This window comes from Salvia splendens, chromosome 5 (genome assembly GCF_004379255.2).
Source record: "Salvia splendens isolate huo1 chromosome 5, SspV2, whole genome shotgun sequence".
In the NCBI taxonomy this organism is placed as follows: Eukaryota; Viridiplantae; Streptophyta; class Magnoliopsida; order Lamiales; family Lamiaceae; genus Salvia; species Salvia splendens.
In genome coordinates, this window is record NC_056036.1 from 27,142,064 (window position 1) to 27,164,183 (window position 22,120).

Consider the following 22,120-nt stretch of genomic DNA (forward strand, 5'->3'; position numbering starts at 1 on the left):
AAATGGGATTTTAGACACAATATCCTGCATCACAGAAATTTGTTTCAAATGGAAATAATTTATCTGGCTTGATGCAAATGTATGCTTAGAAAAATAACTCCTGACCGGTGCATCTATTTCATAGATGATATGTTTCATTATATTGAGGATGGCGCCCTTCCTGTGCTGGAGAGTCTACCTACGGAACAGAAAGTCAAAAAGGTAGTTTTTTTAATATATGTAGATAGTGCGTCGGGGCCGGACGTTTCTCCTCCCTATTTTTCCAAACCTGCTGGGATCTTGTTGGTACTGATGTTACTGAAGCAGTCATTGATTTCTTTCAAGGTACCCAGATGCCAAGAGGCTTGGCGGAAACCATGATCATTTTGATACCTAAAAAGAAAAATCCCACTATGTGGTAGGAGTTTAGGCCGATAAGCTTGTGCAACGTATCAAACAAAATCATCTCAAAGCTCTTGGCTATGAGGATGGCGCCCTTACTCCCTGCTCTCACTGTCCCAAACCAGAGTGGATTTATTAAAGACCGTCTCTTGAGTGATAATACTCTGTTGGCTCAGGAATTGTTCCATGAACTTTGGAAATGCAACCCTTCACCAAATCTGGCCCTTAAGCTAGATTTGGCTAAGGCTTATGACCATGTTCAATGGTCGTTCTTGTTAAAGGTGTTAAGGAAAATGGGTTTCTCGGAGATGTGGTTGGGGATGATTGAGAGATGTATAAGTATAAACCCGTGCTGGTTCTCAATACTCATAAACGGATCCCCAGCTGGATTTTTCAAATCATCACGGGGGCAGATTACCTTTCTAGAACTTTGGACCGCCTTATTTTGGGGAACAAGAAGATGAGGTACTGCACGGCTAGATATTCAATGGAAGTATCTCATCTTGCTTATGCGGATGATATTATTATCTTCACTCAAGCTAGACGGGCTTCTCTCAAACATCTCAAGGACTGCCTCAAGTATTACATGGAAGTGTCAGGGCAAAAGATTAATGAGGCAAAGAGTTGTTTCTACATTGATAAGAAGCATGTGGGATGGGCGGCGGATGTCGCTTCTATTGAAGGATTTCAGCAAGGTAGCCTCTCTTGCACCTATCTAGGAGTTCCCATTTTCCGTGGATGGAAGAAGACTAATCTGTTTATGTTTATTCAGGATAAGTTCTCACATAAGATTCTTTGTTGGTGCCATAGACACCTTTCTTTTGGGGGTAGGCTCACCTTGGTTAAAAGCATTCTTGAAGCTATTTCGGTACACATTTTCCAAGTCCTTGAGCCAACAAAGGGAGCTCTCAGAATCCTGGAACAAGTCTTGGCCAGGTACTTTTGGGGTTCTTGCAACACAACGGCTAAAACCCACTGGATTAAGTGGAGGGATGTCTGCAGACCCACTTCAGAGGGAGGCCTTGGCTTACGGGGCATGGCAGACACTGTTGAATCCTATAGCTACAAGTTGTGGTGGAGATTCTAGGAGCAAAACTCATTATGGGCACAATATATGTATAAGAAATATTGGTCAATCTCATCTTTTTAAATATTTATAGGTCCAGCAGATTCAGCCCCATTTGGAGAAGGATGTTCAAGGCTGGGGTTAAATGCAAAGGCCTCATCAGATGGATGTTAGGAGAAGGCAAGATTAGATTTTGGGATGATACTTGGTTAGAATATCAGCCGATTAGTGCCTTTTGCTCAAAGGCAGGGATTCCACCGTTTGTAAGAGTGAATGAATTCTGGACAGATACTAGATGGAAGAAGGATGATGTCCTTGATCTGCTGGATGAGTGGGGTGTGCCGAGAGAGGTGACTGAGAGAATCATGAACTTACCAATTAACACGGAGGCTGAGGACATTGGCCGCTGTGCTTTGACTCCACATGGCAATTTTACCGTGTCCTCGGCCTGGGAACTTATAAGAAACAAAGGAGAAAAGATGGAGGTGTATGAGTTCATTTGGGGAAAAGGCATTAGCCCTACAATATCGGTGTTTCTTTGGAGATTCTTAGCAAACCAGATTCCCGTGGATGCAAAAGTGCAATGGGGGAGTGTCCCTTGCCTCAAAATGCCGCTGTTGCTCAAAACCAGATATGGAGACAAGGATGCACCTTTTGTGAATGGTGTGAAGCAGCAACTTGTGTGTGGAAGCATTTCTTGAGATGGTTTCCACAAGCTCCGGAGTTTGACAGGGGAGGGCATAATAACCTAGAGGGTCGTTTGAGGTGGTGGCAGAGGCATATGGGTAGTAGGAATAAACACCACATATGTATCTTGATGATCCCATGCCTGATTTTCTAGTTCCTTTGGAAAGAAAGAAATGGGTGTGTTCACCTTGAGAAGGAGTTCAAAGTGGAGAATGTTTGAAAGAGAATTGTTACTTATTTAAAGAACCTGGTCTTGGCGAGTCACCTTGGTTCGGATCAATGGGTGGAATGTGATCCGAGAGTAGACTTCATGGAAATGCATGCTAGAAAACGCAAGACGAAAAGGGTGGAGAAAGTCCTGTGGAAGCCGCCAGATTGGCATTGGATAAAACTCAACACAGATGGCTCTTTTGAGGGGCTGACAGGTAGAGTAGGGGGGGAGACATTGTGAGAGATCAGTTTGGGGAAACCGTGGAGGCTTTCTGCGTCTCGTTGGACGCAGCTTCGGGGTTCGAAGCTGAGCTAAAAGCTCTGTTAGAAGGAGTGATAATCGCCAAGCTCCACGGCAGCAACTTGTGGCTGGAAACAGATGCCGAAATGATTAGTCTGCTGTTGGGGAAGAGACAGCTGGGTCCAGCATAAACAAGGCACACCATGGCAAAGATCATCATGGAGTTAAGAGGAGTTCAATGGAGGATTTCGCACATCCTAAGAGAAGGAAATAAAGTAGCGGACTTCCTAGCGACAAAAGGAAAAGACAACCGGGCCCTGGAAATGCACAGATATGTTTATGTTCCTCCAGGAAAAGATTGCGGCTAGTGTCTCGGGTTGGGCTCACAGGCACCTATCATTTGGGGGACGACTCACGCTCATTAAGAGCACACTCGGCGGTGCCGATTCATATTTTTCAGGCCATTGAGCCGACGGCCGGCGCCCTTAAGCAACTTGATCTACAAATGGCTCGGTTTTTTTGGGGATCCACTGTAGAGAAGAAAAAGGCACACTGGATCGGGTGTGACCAGATTTGCCGACCCACTAACGAGGAAGTGCTTGGTGTCCGAAAGATTAAAGAGGTGCTACGTGCTTTCAACCTCAAACTGTGGTGGCGATTTCGGGAGCAAAATTCTCTTTGGGCCAAGTATTTGATGGCCAAATACTGTGACAAGGTTTCCCCACTCACCGCGAGACCCACGGGCAGGAATAGCATTGCGTGGAAAAGACTCCTGAAGGTCCGGGCCAAAGCACAACCGCACATTCGTTGGCTGGTGGGGTTCGGAAGGATCTACTTCTAGGACGACATTTGGCTTGGTGACACCGGCATCAGGGAATTTTGCCTTGACGAGAGGGGCGACCCCCTTACACTTGTGGCAGTTTTATCAAAGATGAAGCCTGGGATGAACCGAAACTTTAGCTCCTACATGAACAAGCCGGCCTACCGCAATGGGTTATTTCAAAAGTCCTCGCCATGCCGATCATCCCCGGGCAACCGGACATACCGAGATGGAAGCTGTCCAGCTCAAGAGACTTCTCACTTACGACAACGTGGGAGACAATCCGAACTCAAGGACCGATTATCCAGGGACTAGACGATGTATGGAAGGCGATCCTCACCTCATCCATCTCTGTTTTCATTTGGAGGCTCCTCTCCAACCGAATCCTTACGGATACAAAACTTCAATGGCGGAAAATGGAATTGGCATCCAAATGCCAATGCTGCCCCCACAGGCCAGACGTCGAGTCACTTCAACACCATTTCATTCAAGGTGGGGGTGCCGCTAGCGTTTGGAGGGAATTCGACCCATGGTTCGCGGGATCGTCCCCGCCCCTCCGAATACATGACACAATCCCGGAGAGAATTGAGATATGGTCACGTAGAACTCAACAGCATGGAAAGAGACACCTCTCCCGAGCCATGCCATACCTCATTCTATGGTTCCTTTGGGCGGAGCGGAATAGAAGTCGACACCATTCGATGCAATTCAAGCCTTATAATGTGGTTTGGCAGGTGTAGATGTTTGTCCGGAATAGCATGGCCAATGAGAGTATCAAACCAAAACACTGGAAAGGGGTGCAACTCCGAATCAACGTCCCGAGCCAGGCGGACATCAGGAGGTCTAGGCCACTTGTGATGCCGATTATGTGGAACCCCCCGGACGAGCCATGGATCAAACACAACACAGATGGGGCTTATGTTGAAGAATCAGGAAAAGCCGAAGGGGGCGGAATTGTGCGAGACCATGCAGGCAAGGTTCTTGCAGCCTTCGCCACCCCACTCGTAGCCCACTCAGCTCTTGAAGCGGAGCTCTTGGCTATCCATCTTGGGTTAGAAATTGCCTCGGAATTCACACACCCAATTTGGATTGAATCAGATGCCGACCAAGCCGTCAGGCTCCTCAATGGGCCAAACTGGGGGCCGGCTCATATCTGCCGAGCTATGGCGCTTTTGGCCAATCACAAGCGCCATCTTACCACCCGAGCTACCTTCATCCACAGGGAGGGGAACAAACCGGCCTTCTTGCAAAAATGGGCCTAAACGGAGACGACTTCCACCGCATGAGTGACCACTCACTACCGAGACACCTTAAAGCCATGATCCGGCTAGATGAGATAGGGGTCCCCAACTTTCGTATCCAAGAAGAAGATCAAGAGCCATCCCAACAGCCCCCTCAAAGTGACTTACCGACCCATGCACGAGAGTGGACACCGTAGAGTAGGTAGGTGTCTAGCACCCACGGCGTGTCCTCGTCCTACTCTGTAGTGTATATTTTCTTAATTTTGTAAAAGCTTGTAACCCATGTGAGGGGAATGATTGATCTCATTGTAACATTTTGATCCTTTTTGGCAATTTAGGGATGAGGGACCCACGAACCCTCCACCGTGAAGGTATTTGATTAAAAATAAATAATAAAAAATTTGTACTTCAATTTTTAATTTATGAATTTTTTGTTTCAGCTATTGTGTCTTTTAAAGAGCAGGTTGAATAACAAACAGATTTGGATCCATCTGTTGAAAAGTTGATCCATTTACTTTTTATTATTCCCGGTTGGAATGAGAAAAATGCTCAGGTGCTGTATCCAGAAACTTAAAATTTTTACATAATTTCTTTAGGTTAGGGTTCAAATTATTGCTTGCCCTTATTTGTAACAGTTATATTGTTAGGTCTATTTATGTGTGTTTTCCCCCTTAAGTTATGGTTTTACGACCTTACTTGAACAGGATCTGTTCTATAGGCCTATGAGGGAGGTGAGAGAAGCTCTCCCTTCTCTCTAGAATTCGTCCACTCTCCCTCCCTCCCCTTTGAGGGAGGTGAAATGTGATTGTTGCATCCGGCAAATGGTGAAGTCCGGTGGTGAGCTGCCGAAGGGGGAGGCCGCGGCTTTGGATCACACGATGCAGAGCTCTCCTCACCGGAGTGGAATTTTTCTTCGATTTCACGGCCTAAAACAAAAAGGGTTGGCACACCCCACCCGGAGAAAGCTCGAAGAGCCCTCAAACGAGCCGGTCTTGAATCTGGTTTGGAGGTTAGTCGGGCGAAGAAGAAGATGGTTTTTGATATGGTTGATGAACTCGCCGAAATCCATGGTGTAAGGAAGAGGCCGGTGGTAAGCGAGCATGTCCCTATTGGGGAGATGTTGAATTCTCTTGCTCAAATGGCCTAAGAAGGGAGCGTTCCAATGAAAATGGGAACGGCCAGAATGTCGCCGGCGCCGGCTGGCCGGAGTCTTGATGCTCCAAGTTTGGAGTGTGAGTTGGTCAACAAGATGGATGTTGCAAGTACATCCTCTCACGTGAAGCCTAGGTGTGAGGATGGGTTGGCATGTGATGGTGTGGTTGCATGTGACTCACCAAAGGAGGAAAAGATAAGGGAGACTTTACATGGGAAAGAAAATGTTGCACCATTTGTGGATAATAACGTTTGGAATTCAAATGTAGCACCATGTGCCATCCATCTCCCTCTCGACAATGATGGAGGCAAAGATGAACGTGGTCCCGGTGCTCGGCCGCCGGAGTCTCCGCCGAAAATGGTGGCGCCGCCGGCGAATGCTTGGAAGGAGGCTAAAGATTTCTTCTCACATGAGGGGACGGGGTCCATGGTGGGAGCTCCAAATCCACAAAAGACCCATAAGGCCAAGCCAATCGCGCTTGACGCCGGCAAGGCCACACCTATGGGGTCGGTCGGAAGCTTCGAAGGTACCCCTTATCTTTCCTTTACCGATCTAGAAACTGAATATCTCTCGAAGAAACTAGGACTAGCCATTGTGGGGAAGTTCTCCAACTCGCTCCCATCTTCATTCCAAATTCAAAAAAGATTAGGGTGCATGGGGCTAGTTGGAACTTACACTTGGAAATACTTGAATGCTAAGCACATACTACTCCAATTACAAGAAGTGGCTGATTATGCCAAGGTGATAAACGGTCCTAATGGTAGTCCGATTTGGTATATGAATAATCATCCGATGAGGGTGTTCAAGTGGGCGCCGGATTTTGATACATTCTTCGAGTCGCCGATCGTTGCCGTGTGGTGTAATATCATGGGAATCCCAGCCCACCTTTTTGAGGAATCGGCCCTCATGGCGATCGGCAAGCCGCTACAAGCGGATCATGCCACAATCAATCAAACCCGACTATCCTTTGCTAGGATATGCATAGAGACTGATATCTCCAATCCCCCGACGGAAGAGATCATCCTAAAAATCCTAGGCAAAGAATCAAGACACAAAGTGGCATGGGATCGTATCCCATTGTTTTGCGAGAATTGTAAGCATGTTGGGCAGGTCATTGATGAATGTCATGCGTTTGGAAGGAAGGGACGAGTTGGAGGCAAGGACCACCGAGCATTAACAAAGGTGTATCATCCTAGCCATGTCCCCAATACCATCTGCCGAGAGTGGTGTCCAAATGTGGCGACTAGGGTTGGCACTTCTCCGAACATTGATCACACTTAAAAGGAGAATGAAAGAGACAACCAAGAGGAGAACAAGAAGGGAAAAATGGATGTCGATCCATTGGGCTCAAGAGCGTCCTTTGGGAGTCAACCAAGTGTGGATGAAGATGGGTTCCAATTGGTGTCGCGGAAACGGAAAGGAAAGGCTCGTATGGGAGGAACGCACTCCAAAGCTCAACACATCGATTATTGGCGCTCAAAAGATAATGTGGCCACGGTTTCATTTGATAGAGATGAACCTAGAGCAAACGAGTCAAGCAATTGCTCAATGAGTGTCTCATGCGGGCTCCCTGACCGGGAGAAGAAGGTTTCATCGAGAAACTTGATCCGGGAGGGACTGTCCATCGCGGGGGTATCCCTATTGCGGGTCTCAATTGAGGGATGGAGTTATGTTTTGTGATGGGAAGGTTCCATCATTTTAATTGTAATAGGTTTGCCAAGAGTACATTGATGACCACTCTAGTCGATAGGGAGGCCCTTGTTGTACTCTAATTGGTTGTTGCGAGTCGTCACTTTTGGGCGATTCGATGTTTTGGTTGTTCGTTGCAATTGAATTTGGTAATGCACAGGTGTGGGTCCGCGTTAACCCTCCACCCTCGTGGTGCCTTTGAGCTAAAAAAAAGGATCTGTTCTATAGGCTCGTACCTCTGTATCCTTGATTTCTAAGGAGACAGGAAACCATGTCTGGTGGATGAACCATGGCTGCCTGGTTAGAGCGTGACTAACAGCCCCTCGGGTTGGGTTTCCAACTCGTGATGCAGTAGATGGTCGTTCTTGACTTGACTTTGGTGGAGTCAGGGTGGCTAGGTAGCTGTCTGACATACTCTAAATCCCCCTTAAGTTATGGTTTTGCATCGTGTGCTCATTGTATCCCACTTTTTGGGTGTAAACATGTTCCTCAACCGTATGATTTACAGCTTACTGGAAACAATGATTGCATGTTTGCATCATAGAAACTCCCTCAGCACAATTGGGAATTCTAGTGAGAGAAGCTCCTCCTTCTCTCTAAACACTCCACCCTATTGAACCACCTTTTGCTTTCCGCCGCCGGTCATCCCCACCATCCCCACGGTTTTTCATCTTTGCCGGACGTTTGAACCACTCGTCGGCACTTCACTAACGCTCACACACCACCGCGAATACCCCCGCCCCGACAATTCCCGACAACGCATCATTCCGCTAGTCCCCTTGTTGCTGGTCGAGGTCTACGAGCTGACTACATTTGAACCCTTTGTGCCCTGGTTCGGTCCGGCTCACACTTTTCCGGTCATGCCGGTTCCGTCACCTTCTCCCTCACTCTCCCCGCCTGACCCCGAGGAGGCGAGGACCATCCCGGACAATCAGATGGTTTTCAGCTCAGCCGAAGACACACCTACGAGACTTCCGGCCAAAGGCATGACGTTGAAATGTAAGAAAAACTGGCTTAAGGCAAGGAAAAGCACCCCGGCGCCCCATTCCAAAGGAGATGGTCGGAAGAGGTTTATCCCATCTCCCTTGCCGGAGGATAAGCAACTTCGGGAGAAACTCACCTTTGGATCGGAGGGCTCCTCCCACCTCGAGAACCCGATATGTAAGGAGCTAAGTTTTCCGGTGAACACAACCCTTGAAGTGGACGAGCCCTCTATGGCCCCTAACGATGAAAATCCGGCCAACCTTGTGAGCATTGAAGAGGAGTCCGTTTAGGCCAGCTCCGATCCGTATAATGTCAAGTTCGAGCCTACCCTAAGACCGCATGCAACTTCCGGCAAGGTCAACGGCGACAGAGAGGTTGAGTCGATCAAAGACATCATGTTTTACAGTCCCCAACCCAATGAGGGTACCGATTGTGTGGCACATGGTGTCTTGGGCGTTGAAAAAGTAGTTTTGCCCGAAAGGAAAGTGGAGACAAATCCACTTTTGGAAAGGCGTTTGGTCACTTACCCCATCCATGAGTCACGTGATTCCTTGACCGTTAAGCCACATGTGCAGCCAAAAAAGGACGATCTTATCCGGCTAGTGTCCCTAGATGTGGCGGAAAGGCTCGACATGATGGACGCGCAACCCCTACTGGCCGACGATCCGCCGGAGGAAAGGAATGTGGCGGAGGTTCGCCATCCCCTTTGGCCGCGAAAGGGTGATTCAAGCATGCCGACTCCTACGTCTCTCCATGCCCCTTCGCTCGAAGACTTCCCCCCTCTTGAGAGGGGAAGGACCCGACGACTTCGCGAGACCTTTGAGACAACTTCGGCAGTGGCTAAGTCCTGGGGAACCGATCCAGGTCCCGCCTGGCCCGTACAAGGTAATATCATCAAGGAGATCGCCTCGTCATTGAACCCGAACCCCAAAGTCACAGTCCAATCTCAAGGGCACGAGAGCCACTCGGCGGATGCCTCGGGCTTGAAACGATCGACCCCAATCAAAATGACCGGCGGGCCCAACATCAATATCACCCTATGGGGGATGCGAACTCGATGCCGAAACCCATGCACCAACACGGGGATTTGGGGGAGCGAAGCCGAAGTCCCTAGCCAATTTGGTTAGGGGGAAGTCGAGTTCCGATGGGCCGCAGGGTTTCATCCCCGAGAGAATTCAAAGCATTGGAATGGCAACCTCCTCCAATGGCATTCCGACCATCTATTTCTCCGGGGCCGAGACACAAAAATTGGCGACGTCTCTTGGTCATGCCATCGTCGGTAAGTTTTCCCATTCCATCCCGGCTTCCTTTCAAATTCAAAAAGCACTTGATAGTATTAAGTTTTGCCGTGGATTTACATGGACCTACATTAATGCGAAACATATTCTTGTTCAATTTGAGGACATTGCGGACTATGCACGATTGCTTAGCGGCGCCAAAGGGACTCCGGTTTGGTATATCGACCTGCACCCGATGAGAGTGTTCAAATGGTCTACGGATTTTGATGCTTATTGCGAGTCCCCCATTGCGGCAATCTGGTGTAACCTAATCGGCCTCCCAATCCATTTTTATGACCATTCGGAGTTGTGCGCTATTAGCAAACTCCTAGGGACTCCAATCCAAGTCGATCGAGCCACAACCAACAGGACCCGTCTCTCGTTCGCCCGAATCTGCGTGGAAATTGATATATCAAATCCACCACCCGAGGAGATCATTCTTAACATATGTGAGGGTGAGACGGTGCAACAAGTTAAGTGGGACAAGATCCCATCACATTGCCGGGAGTGTAAACACGTGGGCCACATGAGCGACGTGTGCTATGCAATAGCAAGGACGGAGAGGCCACCGAAGAAGAATTATAACACCCTTGCACAAAACCAATCGCACCACGGAGGCCAAAGTGACAAAGGAAAACAGGAACAACCGAAGCAAACGTCCACTACAAACGAGTGGAAAATCCAAGGCCGGCACAAAGGGCCGAAGGGCCAACCAAAGGCAGGGCACGGGACTAAGGAAGCTGACCCGAGGGAGTGGCCAGGGCCGGACATCATGGGTGACCTTAGTGGTACACAAGATGAGGTCACGAAAGTGTGCATGCCGCTTGAAGGTGAGAGCTATTCCGGCCGAGAGAACCATAACCGAGCCGTAGGCGTGATAACGAGCTCCACCCCTCTTGGGGGCGAAGTAAATGGCCTTTCGAGGGGATTCACGCCGAACCGACGTGGAGCCTTCACAAGTTGGCGGGGAGGGGCACAAGGCTCGATGAGATTCTCCTCGGCTAGGGGTCGAGGGCCTCATGCGCCGAGGAACGTGCTAAGCTCCAACCAAAGCTATTCTCTCATGGAGAATGAAGACTTTGCAATGAATGATAGTGGGTATGATGAAGGGAGAGAGGCTAAGAGAGGCCATCAGAACGATAATGACGACCTCCGGGAGGACCCCATGATCATGTATGAGGAGGTTACTCCAGGCGAGGGACATCTGCAAATGGTGGAATTTTAGGGGGGGCCCTTCACGGTCACCGGGTACGATCCTCCCCTGTTAATTATGTCTGTCAATTTCATGTTTTGGAACGTTAGGGGGGTCGTGAACGCGCCTACCCAAAACTTCTTTAAAAGATTAATCAAATCTCATAATATTCACTTTCTTGCAATAATGGAACCGCTTACAACTCCCAATCCGGATAAATTTTCCAAGGCCTTGGGGCTGGTGTATCAAGGCTCGAACTTAAATGGGAAGATTTAGGTGTTTGTCGAAGAGGGGGCCAGCATCGTGGCCGAGAGAGACTCGGATCAAGCCCTACATGGCTGATACGGGTCACCCCGCCTTGCAAGACATGTTTGCGTCTCGACGGTCTACGCGAAATGCACCAGGTCCGAAAGGTTGTCCTTATGGGACGAGATGAGGGAGTATTCGACCCTCATGGAGGGGACACCTTGGATGATTGGGGGGACTTTAATACCATCCTCTGCCCGCGAGACAGAGTTGGGAGCGACACAAATCGACAGTCCAAATGGTGGACTTTGCGGAAGCCATTGAAGATTGTGGATTGCTTGACCCGGCCTTCGATGGGTCAGATTTCACGTGGGCCAAGAACGGCCTGTTTGAAAGGTTGGACATAGTCCTAGTGAACGAGTCCTGGGCTCAGAGTTTGGAAGTTACTCGGGTAACAAACCTACCATGGGTCTCATCCGATCATGGGTCAGTGTTGGTTAGATTCAAAGCGGCGAGTAACCACATGGGGGGCCGGCCGTTCAGGTTCCAAAATATGTGGATCAGGCACGAAGGCTTTAAGGAGCTTGTACGTGGAGATTGGAATCAGCCGACGAAGTCTGGGGGGCTACTCAACCTCCAAATCAAACATGCTCGGTTAAAGAAAACTCTTAAGGAGTGGAACAAGGAGACTTTCGGGAATATCCATTCCAATCTCAGGGACTCGGAGGAGAAGATTGCGATGGCCCAAGCCGCCTTCGAAGAAAGGCCTTTCCCCGAAAATAGGGCAGAGATCAACAGACTTATCGCCGAGTACATCCATCTTCTTAAAATGGAAGAGGACTACTGGCGCCAAAAGGCTACACTAAGAGGGCTAGCGGAGGGCAATAAGAATACCAAATTCTACCAAAGCTGGGTCAAGCAGAAACGGATCCGAATGCGTATTCACAAGATTAATGTGGGAGGCTGAGAGATATTGGACGAGGAAGAGATCAGAAATTTGGCGGTTGAGTTCTTCCAAAGCCTCCTCGCCCCGGGACCCCTCAGCTCTCGGAGCCAGACCTTAGTTTACTTCAACAACTCCCACCCTCCCCGGAGGTAATGGCACTTCCCGACCCCCCGAATGATGAGGAAGTTAAGAGGGCCGCCTTCGACATCTCCGAGGATAGTGCACCAGGACCGGATGGCTTCACGGCCTTATTCTACCAAGCTTGTTGGGAGACGGTCGGGGCGGACGTGGTAGCAGTAATCGGACAATTCTTTGGAAGGGCTTTCCTCCCCCGAAGCGTTACGACTACAAGTATTGTTCTTATTCCCAAGAAGCCAGCGCCAGAATCGTGGGGAGATTACTGCCCAATCAGCCTGTGCAATGTCATCAACAAGATCATCACAAAGATCCTTTCGAAGAGACTAACTCCCCTCCTCCCTTTGGTTATCTCCCCAAACCAGAGTGGATTCGTTAAGGGACGACTCCTCAATGACAACGTCCTACTTGCACAAGAGATGTTCCATGAGCTCTCGAGAAGTGCTCCGGCCCCCAACGTCATGGTCAAGATTGATATGGCCAAAGCTTACGACCAGGTCCAATGGCCATTCCTTACAAGTCGAAGTGCTACACCGAATGGGATTTCCGGCCTCGTGGATTTCTATGATTGAAAGATCCATGGGCTCGTGTTGGTTCTCGGTGTTGATCAACGGGATCCCTTCGGGTTTTTTCAAATCCTCCCGCGGCCTTCGACTATCTCTCCAACGGGATCCAATTTCACCGGCCATTTTCATTATTGCCGCTGACTATCTCTCTAGGGAGCTAGATAAGCTTATTTTGGGAAAGAAGGAGATGATCTTTAAGGACACCCGCCACTGCCTCGAGATAAGCCACCTTGCCTACGCCAATGACATTGTGATTTTCACTCAAGCGGCAGCGGGCCGCCTCCGGCGCCTCCGAATGTGTCTGGATGATTATGCGGGGGTCTCAGGACAGCAGATCAACTTAGCAAAAAGCAATTTCTATATCGCCGAAAGACATGAGGGTTGCGCCAACATGGTCCAAGTCGAAGGAGGCTTTGCGCGAGGTACGTTCCCCTTTCTGTACTTAGGGGTCCCTATTTACCGTGGTGTTAAGCGTACGGATATGTTCATGTTCCTACGGGAAAAGATAGCCGCAAGAATCTCAGGTTGGGCTCATCGGCACCTCTCGTTTGGAGGAAGGCTTACACTCATCCAAAGCACACTAGAGGTAGTGCCGATTCACATTTTCCAGGCTATCGAGCCAACCCGTGGGGCTCTCAAGCAATTGGATCAGCAAATGGCCCATTTCTTCTGGGGTTCTTCAAATGATAGGAAAAAGACACATTGGATTAAGTGGGATCAAATTTGTCTTCCCACATCCGAAGGGGGACTCGACATCCGGAACTCCAAAGAAGTTATCCGGGCCTTCAATATCAAGCTATGGTGGCGTTTCCGGGAGCAGAATTCACTTTGGGCAAGGTACATGAAGGCCAAGTATTGTAGCAAAATATCCCCCCTTCACAGCCCAACATGGAAAAGACTTTTGAAAGTAAGAAGCCAAGCAAATCCTTATATTAGATGGGTGATTGGACAGGGAGGAGCCTACTTTTGGGACGACATTTGGATTGGATCTTCTGCCTTGAGGGACCTGTGCCTCGATGAGAGGGGTACCCCATCCTCCACGGTCTCGAAGTTTATTAGGGATGGGGTATGGGATGAGGCCAAGCTACATCTACTCCACGACCAGGCCGGACTGCCACAGGAAGCTATCTCACAAATCCTCGACACTCCAATCTTTTTGGAGGGGCCGGATGTCCCAAGATGGACCCTATCTCGCTTTGGGGAGTTCTCACTAGCAACAATGTGGGAAACTATTCACACACGGAGACCGAGAATCTAGGGGCTCGATGACATATGGGGGCTGGACTTACTAAATCCATTGCAATCTTTATTTGGCGCCTCTTGTTGAACCGTATCCTGGTGGACTCCAAGCTCAGTGGAGGAAAATCGAGCTGGCGTCTAAATGCCAATGCTGCCCACGGAGACCTAGTTCTGAGTCTCTCCAACACCTTTTCATCCGAGGCTGGGGAGCAACGAGTGTTTGGAGAGAGTTCGACGGGTGGTTTGAGGGGTCGCCCCACCCCTCTGCTAAACGACACCATCCCATACAGGATTACAGCGTGGTCACTACGGATCCAACAACAAGATAGGAAACACCTCTGCTTCCTCATTCCTTATCTCATTCTGTGGTTCCTCTGGGCAGAGAGAAATAGGAGCTGGCATGAACAAGTTCAGCATTCAACGTGGTCTGGGAAGTCCAAATGTTCCTTCACAACAATATGGCCAACGGACATATCAAGCCAAAACATTGAAGAGAAGTGAAGCTTAGAATGAGCATCCTGAACCAACCTGAGACAGGGGGCCCAAGACCGTTTGTCATGCCGATCAAATGGCAACCCCCGGATCGGCTGTGGATCAAGCTAAATACGGATGGTGCGTATAGGGCAGCAACGGACAAGGGAGGAGGGGGGTGTTATTCGGGATGATTCTGGGAAGTTGCTGCTGGCCTTTGCAACCCCCCTCGTCGCCCATTAGGCACTGGAGGCCGAGCTCTTGGGCTTGTACCATGGGTTGGTGGTAGCTAAGGAGTTTAATCAACCCATCTGGATTGAATCGGACTCGGAACAAGCTATCATTAACGGCAACACTTGGGGCCCGGCACATGTTTGCCGAGCTATGGCCCGCCTCCGCGCCTTCAAGCGAGAGCATACCATCCGAGCCACCTTCATTCACCGAGAGGGAAATAAGGCGGCCGACCTGCTCGCCAAGATGGGCATTGAACAGGATTCCCCCAATCGTTTGATTACCCACAATGCCCCGAGGACGCTCAAGGCCATTCTTCGAATGGACGAGATGGGGATCCCCAACATTCGAGTCCGGAATGAAGACAATGAGTAGTAAAAGCGTCGAGGAAGGAAGGAGCAATCAAGAGCTCACCGGATGCTAGAGAGTACGATGGTGTCGGGCTATCCCTGGCATGTCCCCCTCTTACTCTTATAGCGTACTTGTTCTAGCAGTTTTTGTAAATGTTGTTGGTTTCCCTAGACATAGATGGATCGACCTACTTGTAATCCCTCGAATGTAACTTCTTTGGTTTTGCAATATATGGATGAGGGACCCACGAACCCTCCACCGTGAAGGTGTTTGATAAAAAAAATGGTTGCATCATAGAAATTTGTTACAAATGGAAACAATTTTATCCGGCTATGATGCTAATGTATGCTTAGAAAAATAACTCTTGACATGTGCATCTGTTTTGCAAGTCAGTTTGGTGTCTTTTGATCATTTCATTATAATTTTATCGTTCTTCTGTTTTTTTAGGATAATTTTGCTGGTTAGTTAATATGCTCTCTTTGAAGAAATTGTCAGTTTTCTATGTGTGGTTTCCTTCTCTACCTAAATATTTTATAGATTTAGCAACGTTAGCATGGTATTGTTCTGTGTTAGTAATTCTTTCTCCTATATTTACAAGTTTATGGATTCAATAATCTGCTTGTTTTGAATTTTCCTTTTCCTCTTAAGATGTAGTACCTTTTATCAATTCTTTTGCCATTGTTGAACTTGGAAAAATTTATCATGTATATCTGAAGCAAAATAGTATATGAGGTGTAGATTAGTCCTCATATGTCTTTTTCTTTTTAATTGATATTCTCTTCATATACTGCTTTGCTTATTGGTCTTTTCTAAAAATGCTAGATAATACTACTATAGTATTAATATTGTCTTTGGTTCTTCCATGATAGAATATTAAACTTATTGAGATGCTTTTGTATGAATTGCATTAAAAAATATGGCCACCCATTCAAAATTGTTATCTTGCTAATGATAAAATCGGTACTTCAAATGGACTGCCAAAATTTCATAGCCGTAGTTTTGTCTCTTAATATATTTCATTCAAAATTTGCTTTTCATGTACACTTAATTTTTGAAGATCCTTCACCTTCATTGCAGCAAAAAAAGGCGATTCCGTCGCCTTGGCGGCCCCACACTGCTGTCCGACATTATGTGAGGGGGTTCAATCAGGGTACGCAGTACGCCGTTAAGGGGAAGGCCTTAACCCACTGGCTGCCAGAAGCCCATCTCCAAGGCCTCACACTTGTGCCTGAGAGATGGAAGCAACTATACGACAGCAGTGGGATTCGAACCCAGGCTCATTGCAGCAAGATCTGCCCCTCCGTTGCCAACTGCGCTACGCCCCTGCGGGCGATCCTTCACCTCCATGTTTTATGGGAAGAAAGGTTTTATGTCACCACATGCTCGATGAATTGACTCTCTTCCCTGATTGGTAAAAATCTGAGCTGTATGATCAGAAGAGATATTACGTCGCAATGTCGGCGACGATTAAACAACTGCTCCATCCATCACCACTTCTCCACCAAAATCTCATCGTCCTTCTCCAATCATGCCATCACATCCCTCAAACCGCTCGAATTCACTGTTTGATGGTGAAGACTGGTCTCGACCGAACCCCATTCCCACTGAGCAAGCTTCTCGCTCACGTCTCTACGCAGGATATTAATTACTCAAACTCCATCTTCAAACAGATAAAAAGCCCCAATCTTTACATGTTCAACACCATGCTCCGCGGCCATTCTATCAGCCCCGATCCTAAAAATTCCCTCCTTTTGTTTAATCGCGTGATGGCTGAGAATCGCAGCTTTGATTTCGATCAATTTACATTCATTTCAGTTCTAAAATCTTGCACCAATTTATTGGAGATTCAGGCTGGGATTGGAGTTCATACCGACGTCTTGAAATCTGGATTCGGTTCGGTTTTGAATGTGATGAATGCTCTTCTGTACTTTTATTGTGTTTGTGGCATGATTGAAAATGTGCGCCAAGTGTTTGATGAATTGCGTCTAAGAAAAGACCTGGTTTCTTGGAATACTTTAATGGGGGGGTATCTTTGCGTGAAGGAATATTCTTTGGTTTTGGAGTTGTTTAAACTATTGTGCAGAGATAGGTTTGGTGATGGTGTGAGTGTCACTACTATTTTCAGTGTTGTTTCAGTTGTAGGGCATTTGTTGAATGAATCATTGGGAGAAACTATATATGTGTTTTGCTTCAAGCTTGGTTTCTTGTCGAATTTAAACGTGGTTGCTGCTTTGATTTCCATGTGTGGGAAGCACGGCCGCGTGCAAGCTGCGCGTCGAATTTTTGATGAAAATGATGTTAAAAGAGATGTTGTGTTGTGGAACTGTTTAATTGATGGATATGCAAGAACTGGTCTTCTTGAAGAAGCAATGGAGTTGTTGAGATTGATGAAGGATCACGGCGTACGGCCTAATTCTTCTACGGTGGCGGGGTTTCTCTCTGCTTGCTCTGCCTCGGGGGCTCTTGGGATAAGCGAATACGTGCGTGGTTATGTTGAGGAGGAGCAGTTGCCGATGGATGCGGTTCTTGGCACAGCAATAGTAGACATGTATGCGAAAAGTGGGCTTCTCGATAAGGTGGTCGATATTTTCAACCAGTTGGAGATTAAGGATGTCAAGAGCTGGACAGCTATGATCTCGGGTTGTGGAGTGCACGGGCAAGCAAATGACGCAGTCAAACTTTTTCGTAGGATGGAGGAGGAGGGCGTTGAGCCGAATGAGGTGACGTTTTTGACGATTATGAATGCTTGTAGCCACGGAGGCTTGATGAGAGATGGGTTGAGCTGTTTCGGGAAGATGGTGAATGTTTATCGGTTAAAACCGAAGATCGAGCACTATGGATGCATGATTGATCTCTTGGGCCGTGCTGGCTTGCTGGTGGAAGCGTACGAGCTGATCAAAGGATTGCTGGTCGAGAGGGACGCCACTGCTTGGCGCGCATTGCTTGGAGCGTGTAGAATGTACGGAAATGTCAAGCTGGCCAAGCGCGTGAAGGAAGAGCTCGAAGGGATCTGTGAAAATCACGTGGCCGATTCACTCAGCCTTGCTGGTGCTTATGTTGCTGCTGGAATGGTAGCAGATCAAAGATAAGAAGTGGAGACTACTAGGAAGGGCGCTGGATATAGAAAAATTGATCTACCATTTGATTTTAGTTTTTATTAATGGTAATTTCAAAAGTTCAATATATTAGAAATTGCTATCTTTTACAATACAGTAATCACAAACTTAGAAAAAAATCTGTACTTCAAATTTTAATTAATAATTTTTTTGTTTCAGCTATTGTGTCTTTTAAAGAGCAGGTTAAATCACAAACAGAATTGGATCCATCTGTTGAGAAGTTGATCCATTTACTTTGTGTTATTCACGTCTGAAATGAGAAAAATGTTCAGGTGTTGCATCCAGAAACTTCAAATGTTTACACAACTTCTTTGTTGTTATCGACTACTTGGACTACTGAACTTAGCCCAAGCAGGGTGTGTTGAACAAGCCCTGCAAGAAGTTATTGATATTGTCACCCACATTGCTGCGATAGCATCGAAGTTTCCTAAAGAGAGTGTTGTGCTTTGCCTTTCAGGTCAGAAACTTTTATAGTTTGATACAATCATTACCTTGAAAATTTATTTGAATTTATTTGATTGGCTAAGTAGTCATTTCTCACAGTATTAACTTTTACATGTAGTTCTGAGATGCAAATGCTCATATTTTTCTATGATGTTCGTTGAAATTAAATTAATAAGTTTTTGGTTATTTCTTACATATGCTAGTTGTTACTTGATAGTTATCACTCTAAGAGTAGTTGTCACAAACACTCATACTCAGCCATGAAGTGTCTTTGCACTTTTTGTCAATCTATGGGCCTTGGTTTTATGTTGGAGAGGTTAATTCCTTTTTCATCTGCATTTATTTTTGCATGGATTCGTGCTACTGGCTAATGTTTTTGAAGGAGTTTACAGGGCGAGTGACTCATTCCTATAGTTTATTTTACATTTTTTCCTTAGTTAATGTTCTTGATTTTGGTTAATTTTACTTTTATATGGCCCCACTTCAAAGTGATGCTTAAGCATGAAAGCTAATGATTCTAATGCCTTGGTATGCGGCCTGTGGGTGTCACATCGAATGAGATTTCCATGTGCCCTGCACAGGTGCGCCTTACTAACCTGCTATTCGTATTTTGATGCATAGGGATTAGAGTATATAATTAATTCTACATTTAAACTAATTGTGGTCCTTCATAAGTTGTTGGTCCTAGTGATACATTTTTAAACTCGGCTTCCATATCTCGGTATGTGTTGGTGGGGGGAGGGGGGGTTATTAAGAACAAATGAAGGATGTAAATCAACAGTTGGAGAGGTAGAATCCTACGAGTTCGATAACAACTATCCTATGCTCATCTAAAGTCCAAATTATGCCGACAAAGGGTCTCAAGGGTTATTAAGCTATCATTAAGGTAAAACTATATCTTCTCTCGAAGCATACAATTTGTAGATTGCTACCTAGAACCAAAGTGTCCTTCCTAGAACTAAGGCAACAACTCCTAATAGCTCATAAGATACTTAGCTTCATTCAAAGGCTCAAATCTCTCGATTATATTGGCAAAGATTTCAATTTATTTTCTTTCAAATTAAACTATTCATCTCTCATTATTGTAGTAGAATCCACATGCATTTATAAGGTGATCAGTCAAATAACTGTATAAGCACAAAAGGAATCAAAATAACTACATGAGCCAAAGCATAGGAAGAACTCTACGAATCATTGTATCTCCCTCGTAGAACTCTACGAAGTGTTTAGCTATTCATGTTCGTCACGAAAGTAATATAACAAAAGGAATGAAACATCATGAAAACGAAACTAACTACACCCTTGAGTTGGGGAATCTTGATTGGAAGCTCCTTCTTCAACCTAGGAATGGATTGGGGAAGTTCAATCTTGAATCCTTGCTCTCAAAGTTGTTTTTCATGATGGAAGCTCCTTCAACTTTCTCTCTCTTGAATCCCTGCTCTCAAACTTAGGGCCGCTCCATTTTCTGGACAGCACGCAGTCTTCGTAAAATGAGCACAACTTTTTCTGTTGAACTCCGATTGAGACGTACAAGATACCCACGCAAATCTATTTCAAAGACGAAGAGAATGATATGCATTATAAACAAATTGGGATTCAAAATCCCCATAAAAAGATTCTTCGGCAAGGATGCTGCACATCCACATATTTTGTACCTTTTTCTACACATTCTTCACAAAATGGTCAAAATACCAACATAATAGAAAAGTAGATATTAACATGCCTAATAATACACTAATGTGATTGGATTCATATAAAACTACCTTCTAAAACCATTCAAAATCCAAGTATATCACTAGGGTTGATAACTCATCTATAGATGGAAATCTATGAACAAGAATGTCATTTTTGTCATAGAATTTCATGTATAGATGAGTTATCAACCCTACCAAATATGCTTTTTTAGGTACATTTTCCCTGCAAAAGGAGAGGGAAAAACTTGGATTCAAAATATCATAGTCCATCCAAAACTAAACTGGCAGTTGATGATGAAATAATCATAATGTGAATTTTGATAACAAAAAGTAAGGGAAATGACGTTCAAACATTCTTGTTCTTCTTCATATTTGAAGGCGACCATCGTCCCTTCTTCCTCAAGCTTCCTCACAAGGCGCTTCCTCCTCAGCCTGATTTTCTTGGCCAGCTTCATCTTGATCCTCTGCTGCTCCACTTTTTTTAACACCATTTCGTGGGTCCCTCATCCCTCGATATCATCAGCCAAAACAATTACCCAAAAGCACAGTCCAAACCGGACTTGCAGGATCACAGAGACAGAGTATCAAGGTGTCCCTCCACATCAAGAAGGATAACGTCCTACTCTTGTCCATCACTCAACACCCCTAACTAATTACAATACTCAAAAAATGAATTATCCACGAAACTGGAGGTTCGGGACCCCCAGGTGTTCCATCCGAACCATAGCCATGACCAGGTGCGTTGCTGATTGTTGGTCAAAGATCTCGAGTTGTGCCGTGTTGCACCCCTGTTGTGCCAAGTGAGTTGCCACTTTGTTACCTTCAATTGCAATGTATGAGATTTTAGTATTCCTTGCCTTTAGCTTATTTTTTATTTCTGTGAGTTGATGCCGCATCGTGGCTGCACCATACTGCCTCGCAGTTAACATTTGAGCGATTCCTTGTTCCCCAATTTCAAGCCAAATTTGTTGCCCTCTTTCCATTGCCATGTTTAACCCAATGGACACCGCTTGTAGAGTTGCATCCATCCGAGAGCTTGCCACAACTTTTGCTTTAAATCCGCAGATAAGGTTCCCACCGTCATCTCTGAGTGTGCCTCCTGCCCCTGCTTCCCCATTGCTCCAAACTCCATCAACGTTTAGTTTGAGCCAACCCGTGTCAGGAGGAATCCACCTGATCAGTTTGATTACTTTCTTGGTTTCTCCTTCCAAGCAGTAGTATCAAGTTTGTCGCTAAGAGCGCAACCATTCCATTGAGCTTTTCCGAGTTTTCCGGCCGTGATGAGCTGCTGCAGATATTGCTGTATTCGGTTGATCACCGTTTCTGCTGTGAAGAGAGTCCCACGGTGGATCTTGTTGTTTCGTTCTGACCATATAAACTAAAGGGCCAAACAGGGGATCACCGAGCTTGCATGTGGTTTGTCTGATCTATTCAGCCATCTATTCTAGAATTTGATTCTCTTCTCCAGATCGTTGGTTGCTCTGTTCCATGATGGCAGGCTTGGGAACCAACCAGCACATATACCCCTACTTGCCTCGCCACCTCTCCGTGTAAGAAAAGAATTTATCTTGTCTCCACCTCCGTGCATTACAACACCTGCATTTGGAAGCAATACTGATTTTCCTCCATTGGAGTTCGCGTCAACCGGAATTCGGTTAAGCCAGGAGCCTCCAGTTGAAGATGGAGATTGACGGGAGAATGCATTCATTCCAAATTAGCTTGAGGACTTGTAGGGAGGCC

General features: G+C 46.5%; 2 protein-coding genes and 1 non-coding gene across 3 annotated transcripts; all 3 read left to right on the forward strand.

The window, feature by feature from the left end:
• The first annotated feature begins 467 nt into the window (after nucleotides 1-467).
• Nucleotides 468-2,148, forward strand: LOC121804041. The gene is made up of 3 exons (XM_042203593.1): nucleotides 468-694; nucleotides 766-1,317; nucleotides 1,542-2,148. Exons 1-3 carry the CDS (start codon nucleotides 468-470, stop codon nucleotides 2,146-2,148), a joined length of 1,386 nt encoding a protein of 461 aa, XP_042059527.1.
• A 5,538-nt stretch (nucleotides 2,149-7,686) lies between these two features.
• Nucleotides 7,687-7,904, forward strand: LOC121806068. The gene has a single exon (XR_006051605.1). It is a non-coding gene; the product is annotated as a small nucleolar RNA U3 (small nucleolar RNA).
• Nucleotides 7,905-16,580: 8,676 nt separating this feature from the next.
• LOC121803648 (pentatricopeptide repeat-containing protein At1g26900, mitochondrial-like) lies at nucleotides 16,581-18,215 on the forward strand. Its single transcript, XM_042203280.1, has one exon. It carries the CDS (start codon nucleotides 16,581-16,583, stop codon nucleotides 18,213-18,215), a length of 1,635 nt encoding a protein of 544 aa, XP_042059214.1.
• Nucleotides 18,216-22,120: the final 3,905 nt, after the last annotated feature.